The following is a 9497-nucleotide window of genomic DNA, read 5'->3' as shown; positions in this document are numbered from 1 at the left end:
CAGAGAGTGGTAGCTGTGTGGAATGAGCTTCCAGAGGAAGTGGTGAAGGTAGATTTGTTTTTATCATTTAAAAATAAATTGGATAGGTATATGGACAGGAAAGGAATGGAGGGTTATGGTCTGAGTGCAGATAGATGGGACAAGGTGAGAGTAAGTGTTCGGCACGGACTAGAAGGGCCGAGATGGCCTGTTTCCGTGCTGTAATTGTTATATGGTTATATGGAAGTGTAAATAATCAATATTGTTTTCTTATGGTCAGTTTTTTAAAAACATGAGGGGATAGGTTTGAGGTAAAGCATAAGGAAATTTAAAGGGAATGTGAGGGGTATTTTTTTTACACAGGGATTGGTTGATATCTGAAATATGACAGAGAAGGTGGTGGAATTGGATACAGTCACCATGTTTAAGACACATTTGGACAGACAGATATATTAGCAAGGCACAGAAGATGAAGTCCCAATGCAAGCAAATGGGATTAATATAGATGGGTCAAAAGGTCAGCATTGATGTGGTGGGCCAAAGGCTCTGTTTATTGGATGTATGAATCTGTACATCTGAATACATAATTATCAAATTTGGGGGGGAAAAGATGCATGTTCTGCAAACATATCACCAACTATTTGTTCTGGTACAAATACATTGATTCTATGATAAGCGCCACACCAACGCCTCTACTTCAAAGAATACCAAATAAATCTAGCAGCTCTCCAATGACTGGCAATTTCTGCTGATGCACCACCTAGAAATCATTTATCCAGAAGCATCATAGATTGCCGTTCTGTCCAGGATCTCAATAAAATGCAGAGAGTTGTGGAAACAGCCCAGTCCAACACAAACCAGCCTGCTCCATCAACTTAATCTACACTTCACCCTGCCTCGGGAAAGCAACCAACATAATCCAAGGACCACTCACAACCTGGTCATTCTATCTCCTCTCCTCTGCTGTCAGGCGAAAATATGACAGTTTGAAAGCACATACCACCAGATTCAAGATTAGCTATCCGCCCACTGGTATCAGACTCTTGAAGAGACCTTTCATATGTTTCCAATCTTCCAATCCACCTCGTTGTGGCCCCTTGCACTTTGTTTCCTTTTTGTACTCATGTATTTTGTGACTGTACGATGTGCCTGCATCATATACAAAATAAACGTTGTCACAGCATATTGCTACGTGACAATAATAAACCAACTCCAAATACTGAGATGACAAAGGCCCGAGGTTCACAGAGATCTTAGGGCCCTGCTGCCTGAATTGCGACAATTCCCAAGCAGACTCAGAAAGAATTTGTGAATTAGTGAACTTAACGGGTTACCTGATGTAGGGGAGGGGGGTTGCAGAAAGCTGCAAGTATAACAGGGTTATACTGGTAGGTGATTTAAACTTCTGGGACTGGGACTGCCATAGATTTGAGGCTATGGAAGGGGTAGAATTCCAGGAAAGATTTTTGCGAATAATATGTGGAAGGGCTTGACAGAGAGGCGACCCTGGGTCTCCTATTGGGAGGTTAGGCAGAGCAAGTGACTGAAGAGTCGGTGGGGAGACAGTGACCGTAATACTATCCGTTATATAAAAAAGTAAATCAATTACATTTCAGACATACAGTGAATGTTGAAACCACAACTGGAGTTTGTGTCCGGTGTTGGACTGTTTAAAAATGCAGGGTCACTCATGTAAGAAAGAGACGAGACGAATTCGAATCCAGGGATCAGAGACTCTGATGAGCGGCGGCTTCAGCGAGTTTACTGAACTGGAAAACTACACGTAACACCCGAGAATCCACAGCATGGGTCGAGCGGAGAGGTAATCCCACCCTGGGAACTGTGCAACGGGCCAACTGTCTGAGCTGTGAATGTGTAGATGTGAATATTGTGTCAGAGAGTGTATTGAAGGGGCGGGCGGCTCAGACTGATGTCACTGTGTTTGTGGGTCCGAACACTTGGACGGATTTCCCAGCCCCTCTGGTGAAAAATGTAAATATATCAGTGGCAGGGAATCGCCCCACTTCCCAGCTCAGTCGTGAAGTGGGAATTAACTGCAAAGTTTACGTTGGTTTGGATATTTCTGTCGAAAAGCAGCGAGCATGTCAGTGATGTGGACAGATAACGCGCTCAGTGCATCAGTGAAACGGGGCTAAATGGAAAGCGCTGCCTTTCATTCGTATCAGACTTACTCTACAATAAACATTCCGGTCTCAGAGATGTACCGAGGCCAGTTTTGGTCTCCGAGTTGTCCGATTTTAATTGGAATTACATGATTTTTGAAGACAGAGAAACACAGCGAGGCGGAGGGGCCGGGAGTTGACAGCAGGATGTCTCCGCCCCGTCCGCTCGCTGCCTTTAAGTTGCTCAGTGCCGCCGCCACTCGCTTCATTTCTCACTCAGTTCTGAGTGTCAGAGAGAGCTTGTGCATAGTGGCCGATATGACGGAGACCGCAGCCGCTGAAGCGGTTCCTCAAGCCGTCCCCACCGCTCAAACTAAGGCTCCCAAGAAGAAGAAGCCGCCCGCCCGGAGCAAGGCAGCCGGTCTCAAGCTGGGCGAACAGATCGACAAGCTTGTGGCGGATTGCCGCGATCGCAGAGGGTTGTCTTTATTTGCGATAAAGAAGGGTCTGGCCGCCAACAGCGTCGATGTGGACAAGTGCCGCCACCTGATCAAGATGTGCATCAAGAGGAGATTAGTAAACGGTTTACTGGTCCAGAACAAAGGCTCCTTCAAGACCGGCAAGGGAGAAGCGGGCGTGAAATCAGTAAAGAAAGCGAAGATTTCAGCAGCCAAGATATCCAAGAGCAAGAAAACTACGCCCAAGAAATCCCCGACCAAGAAATCACTGGCAAAAAAATCTACCCTCAAGAAACCTGCGGTCAAGAAAGTTGGGGCCAAGAAACCAGCGGTCAAGAAAGTTTCCACTAAGAAAGTTGTAGCCAAGAAACCAGCGGCTAAACTAACGGCGGCGAAGAAAGCATCGCCCAAGAAGGCGGCGACGAAAACCCCCCAAAAGGCAGCAAAGAAGCCGGTAAAACGCCAGGTGAAGGCGAAATCCAAGAAGGCAGCGTCCAAAAAGTGAAATAAAAAGCACTGTCTGTAAAGACCAGAACCCAACGGCTCTTTTAAGAGCCACCCACATATATCAGGAAAGAGCTGATCTAAACTCAAGCGATCCCGGGACCAGGCTCAGTGCGAGGCGGAAATCATTGCAATTAAACCGGGATTCATCCTCCTAACTCGCTGTCCCTCTCTTCCCATCCCCCTCTCCCTGTATATGATTAGGGATGCGGTCACCGACACTGAGCACGTCAAGCGTAACTGCCGTGGATGTGAAGATACGCACTGAAGATAGTCACAAAAAGCTAAACTCAGCAGGTCAGGCGGCATCTCTGGAGCGATGGAATGGGTGACGTTTCGGGTCGAGACCCTTCTTCAGACGCTCTTGTAAGGCTCTTAGAGCCAACCACAGAGAGAGCAGTGACCCGGGATGAAAGTGGATGCAGATTGCGATGTACTTTAATAAAACCTTTAGTTCAACCACTGAACACAAAAGTGTTTAGCTTGATCCCCGCGTTCATTAGCGATGCAAAGAATATCGACAGACGACAGTAAAACATCATACACAAAGCGATGTCAGTTTCCCTTTTACCTATGTACCTCGTGATTAATGCAGCAATAGGAGGAGCGACTCCAAACCGTTCCCGGGTAACAGTTGTTTATTTCCAGTCACGGGCGGAGACAAATTCCCTCTGCACCGGGATCCGGTCTGTAAATCCGCGCCGCATATTCGGTCAATTATTTAAGGGAGAAGTTGAAGTGAATTTGATGTCATGTTGACAGAATCTGAATGAATTCAGAATTATAAGACAAAAGACTGGCCTCGTTTACTGGCTGCTACGAAATTGACGGGCAATTTGAAAATATATCCTCAACCAATAACACTCATAGAGTGTGTGCTCTCTGGTTGGCTGAGCTTCCCCACCCCACCCGCAGGTCACACATCTCTGTATCGCTTCCACCCTCCTCCCCTCCTCCCTCCCCTCTGTCCCCACTCTCGCCTCAGACCTTCTGAAACAGCCGCCTGGTGCTGACAGACCTGCAGCCACACGCAGGGATGGGACACCGTGAGTGACATCTCTGCTCCATCCATTCAGAGTCTGTGGGCCGGCCCTTCACCAATGCTACAAAAGCGGGTCCCAGAGCCGGCTCCGTTATTCAGTCCCTGTATTTCACACCAAAGATCTTTGGTGTTGTTGCCCAAGAAAACCAGCGCAGCCTCTGGCACCAAGAGCAAGAAGATCAGCGAAACCTCAATCTAACGACCCAAAGGCTCTTTTCAGAGCCACCTACAGTGACTATCAAAGGGCTGAGCACCGGCTGGGTATTTCCGTTCAGCGGATCGCTTCGTGTGTCTTGTGTGGACGAGCCTCCACTCGCGCGTCTTGTTATAAACCACCCGGGCTAACTCTCACTCCCCGTTACGTCCTCATGAATAAAGCCAACATCTACAGCAAACAACGATCCACTACTGTCCGGGTTCCAGAATTACAGATGTATAGATATGTGTTTATTGTTTGATATTCTGTTTAGAGCCTTATTATACTCCTGTTCCGATGTCAGTACTTATGTGATTCAGAACAGTTAAATAAATGAGGACAGAAGTTAATAAACCGCAATACCTTCAGCAAATAAAACAGCAACAATAGCACTAATTGGCTCCCCGTGGACACAACTTATGATGACTGGCACAAGCTGATTCGAAAGGATGAAACATAGAAAATAGGTGCAGGAGTAGGCCATTCGGCCCTTCGAGCCTGCACCGCCATTCGATATGATCATGGCTGATCATCCAACTCAGTATCCCATCCCTGCCTTCTCTCCATACCCCCTGATCCCTTTAGCCACAAGGGCCACATCTAACTCCCTCTTAAATATAGCCAATGAACTGGTCTCAACTACCTTCTGTGGCACAGAATTCCACAGATTCACCACTCTCTGTGTAAAAAATGATTTTCTCATCTCGGTCCTAAAAGACTTCCATCTTATCCTTAAACTGTGACCCCTAGTTCTGGACTTCCCCAACATCTGGAATAATCTTCCTGCATCTAGCCTGTCCAACCCCTTAAGAATTCTGTAAGTTTCTATAAGATCCCCCCTCAATCTTCTGAATTCTAGCGTGTACAAGCCGAGTCTATCCAGTCTGTCTTCATATGAAAGTCCTGCCATCCCAAGAATCAGTCTGGTGAACCTTCTCTGTACTCCCTCTATGGCAAGAATGTCTTTCCTCAGATTAGGAGACCAAAACTGTACGCAATACTCCAGGTGTGGTCTCACCAAGACCCTGTACAACTGCAGTAGAACCACCCTGCTCCTATACTCAAATCATTTTGCTATGAATGCTGACATACCATTTGCCCTCTTCACTGCCTGCTACACCTGCATGCCTACTTTTAATGACTGGTGTACCATGACACCCAGGTCTCGTTGCATCTCCCCCTTTCCCAATCGGCCACCATTCAGATAATAGTCTACTTTCCTGTTTTTGCCACCAAAGTGGATAACCTCACATTTATCGACATTATACTGCATCTGCCTTGCATTTTCCCACTCACCCAGCCTATCCAAGTCACCTTGCAGCCTCCTAGCATCCTCCACACAGCTAACACTGCCCCCCAGCTTCGTGTCGTCCGCAAACTTGGAGATATTAGAAACATAGAAATTAGGTGCAGGAGTAGGCCATTCGGCCCTTCGAGCCTGCACCGCCATTCAATATGATCATGGCTGATCATCCAACTCAGTATCCCGTACCTGCCTTCTCTCCATACCCTCTGATCCCCTTAGCCACAAGGGCCACATCTAACTCCCTCTTAAATATAGCCAATGAACTGGCCTCGACTACCCTCTGTGGCAGAGAGTTCCAGAGATTCACTACTCTCTGTGTGAAAAAAGTTCTTCTCATCTCGGTTTTAAAGGATTTCCCCCTTATCCTTAAGCTGTGACCCCTTGTCCTGGACTTCCCCAACATCGGGAGCAATCTTCCTGCATCTAGCCTGTCCAACCCCTTAAGAATTTTGTAAGTTTCTATAAGATCCCCTCTCAATCTCCTAAATTCTAGAGAGTATAAACCAAGTCTATCCAGTCTTTCTTCATAAGACAGTCCTGACATCCCAGGAATCAGTCTGGTGAACCTTCTCTGCACTCCCTCTATGGCAATAATGTCCTTCCTCAGATTTACCATGACACCCAGGTCTCGCTGCATCTCCCCTTTTCCTAGTCGGCCACCATTTAGATAATAGTCTGCTTTCCTATTTTTCCCACCAAAATGGATAACCTCACATTTATCCACATTATACTGCATCTGCCAAACATTTGCCCACTCACCCAGCCTATCCAAGTCACCTTGCAGTATCCTAGCATCCTCCTCACAGCTAACACTGCCCCCCAGCTTAGTGTGATCCGCAAACTTGGAGATATTGCCTTCAATTCCCTCATCCAGATCAATAATATATATTGTAAATAGCTGGGGTCCCAGCACTGAGCCTTGCGGTACCCCACTAGTCACTGCCTGCCATTGTGAAAAGGACCCGTTTACTCCTACTCTTTGCTTCCTGTTTGTCAGCCAGTTCTCTATCCACATCAATACTGAACCCCCAATGCCGTGTGCTTTAAGTTTGTATGCTAATCTCTTATGTGGGACCTTGTCAAAAGCCTTCTGGAAGTCCAGATACACCACATCCACTGGTTCTCCCCTATCCACGCTACTAGTTACATCCTCGACAAAATTCTATAAGATTATATGTTGCATTCAATTCCCTCGTCCAAATCATTAATATATATCGTAAATAGCTGGGGTCCCAGCACTGGGCCGTGCTGTTGATGAGAAGCGACAACTCTGATGTCAATGTGAAGAAATGTAGGACATGGTGGAAAACTCAGCAGGTCAGACAGCATCTGTGGAAAGAGAAATGGCTGACATTTTAATTCTGACATGCTTGATTGGAACAGAGGAAGAAAGAAATGTGTCTCAGCAGCAGAGAGGGCTGGGGAGGGCAGTGGGTGGAACAGAGTGAAGTTCGCTGATAGTTGCACCAGGGCTACTCAGTAGTTAATCTAGTGATGCAGGGGGCTGGGATCCACAGTGACTCTGATCAGGTGGGCTATGTAGAAAATGGGACAGTAAAATCCAGTGGGATGAGTAGACAGAGACAGGAGGGGAATCTCGCGAAGGGCCGGTGGGGTTAACTGCATTTACTTGAATGAAAGGAGTCTCACGGGTAAGATGGGTGAGCTGGGATATCCTGGAGGGATCGACTCATGGAACTTTATGATTAAAACTTGGTAATAAGAAATGGACAATCACTATGATGGGATTATACTGTCTGCCTCTCAATAGTCAGCATGCATGAGGAGACCAGACATGTAGGCTGAATGAGGAAGGATGTGAAATCAATGTGCACAGTGGGGATGAATGAGACCAGTCAGGCGACAGTGATAGGATACTTGATAGTCAGGGGAAAAGAAGGAAATTCTGTGAGGATAGGAAGAGGAAGATGGGACTGATGAATGCATAACTGAAAAGTTGGAGCAGGGAGTCAGATTATTGGATTATAGGGATCTTTTCTGCGGCAGCAATGACCTGCACAAGAGGGACGGGTTACACCTGAACTGGAGGGTGACCAATATTCTGGCGGGCAGATTTGCTCACGATACCAGGGAAGATTAAATGACATTTATTTCAGTAAAAGAAGCCGGACAAATATGATCGTCGAACACTGGACGTGAATAAGTACATGGGATTGGGATATTATAGCTCCTGCAGAAATATAGTTAATGGAGGGTCAGGTTGGTGGCTTAATGTTCCAGGGTACCAGCGCGACAGGCGAGATGGAGCAGGAGAAAGAGAGGAGAAGTAGTTGAGTTTTTGATGAGAGGGAACATCACACAGTTATCTAAGATGAAAGTATTGAGGATTTATGAATGGAACATTGAAATATGGGGGTGATCTTGTTGGGAATTAGAGGAGCAAAATGAAGAATGATTGGAGAAAGTTGCAAGAATAACAAAGGCTGTGATGTGGATTTTACCTTTCTGGATATAGACTAGGATTTGGGGCTTAGATGGGGTGGGCAAAGCTTAAACTATTCTTGTGAAATAGGGCAAGTGCCTGAAATGTAGGTGGGGAGGCACTTTAGTTCTATTTGTGTTAATACAGTTATGGAAAAACACAGAACTGCTCCACAAGCTAAAGTTATAAACTGCAGCTCGACAAATGTTAACAGTATATGACAGAATCTTACAAAAAATGATAGGAGTATGTTGTTTGAGTATAAAGGAACGTCCAGCAAGTGAGATAGTGAGCGGTCAAGTTCTGAATATTCCTGTTGGAGTGAAGGGCAGGGCCAGCAGGAGGAGGGAGCTCTGGGTCACAGGGTATGGAGGGTCTGGTCAGAAAAAAGGAAGGAGTGTTCAGGTACAGCCAGCTGCTATCAAGTGATCCCTGGACATGTGCAGATGGCATACTCTTAAGGTGACAGGACCAACATTTAAAGATGTGCAGGGAAAGTTTTTATTCAGAAAACATTGGGAGCCTGGAACGTCCACCCGAGGATAGTGGTGGAGGCAGATATGACACCAGCATTTAAAAGGCTTCTTGAAATGCACATGGATGTGCAGTGAATGCAAGGATATGGATCATGTGTAGATTTAGGAGATTAATTCTACATGGGCATAGTGGACCATGTAGAGTATGTGACATGATTTGTAAGTTTGGAGGTGACAGCAAAATATATGGTATTGTCAACAAAGAAGAAGATTTACAAGAATTATATTGGTATTTCAATCAGTTACATTTGAGATAAATGCAAGGTGTGCAGTTTGGAAAGACAAAACAGAAGTTCACAGTGAATGGTAGTGCCCCGTGGCTGGTTGTAGAAAAGAGGGATCCAAGAGTACAATTACTTAGTTCCCTGTAAGTGGCATCATGGGTAGACAGGTTGGTGAAGAGGGCTTTTGGCATGCTGACCTTCGTCAGTCAGAGCAGTAAGTATAGAAGTTGGGTGTTACATTGCAGTTGCATACGACATTAGTGAGGCTGCGTGTGGAGTGTGCTGTTCGGTTTAGGGCATTGTGCTACAAAGAAACGTGCAAATAAGCTGAAAAGATGCAGAAAATAATTACAAGAATATTGCCAGCATTTGTCTGAATTACATGAAGAGAATTTGCAGGTTGGGACTTTATTCCTCAGAGCATATGAGACCGAGTGGTGATCTTATCGAAAAGATCAAACCATTACAGAGTTAATGAAACTGTATTTTATCAATGTTTGGGGAATCAAGAACCAGAATACCTTGGTGTAAGGTGAGAGGTGAAATATTTAATGGAAATCTGATGAGCAACCTTTTCATACATGGTGGTGTGTTAATGAGATGAGACGTCAGATAATGTGATGGATACAGGTAAAGTAACCATGTTTAAAATGCCATTTGGACTGTTAGGATAGGAAAACTTCAGA

The 9497-nt window shown here is 45.7% G+C and overlaps 1 protein-coding gene across 1 annotated transcript; it reads left to right on the top strand.

Annotated features, from left to right (window-relative positions):
• The first annotated feature begins 2420 nt into the window (after nucleotides 1-2420).
• LOC116968434 (histone H1-like) lies at nucleotides 2421-3065 on the top strand. Its single transcript, XM_033015202.1, has one exon. It carries the CDS (start codon nucleotides 2421-2423, stop codon nucleotides 3063-3065), a length of 645 nt encoding a protein of 214 aa, XP_032871093.1.
• The last annotated feature ends 6432 nt before the right edge of the window (nucleotides 3066-9497 follow it).

Source organism: Amblyraja radiata, chromosome 45, assembly GCF_010909765.2.
Source record: "Amblyraja radiata isolate CabotCenter1 chromosome 45, sAmbRad1.1.pri, whole genome shotgun sequence".
In the NCBI taxonomy this organism is placed as follows: Eukaryota; Metazoa; Chordata; class Chondrichthyes; order Rajiformes; family Rajidae; genus Amblyraja; species Amblyraja radiata.
This window is presented reverse-complemented; position numbering and strand designations above follow the sequence as displayed.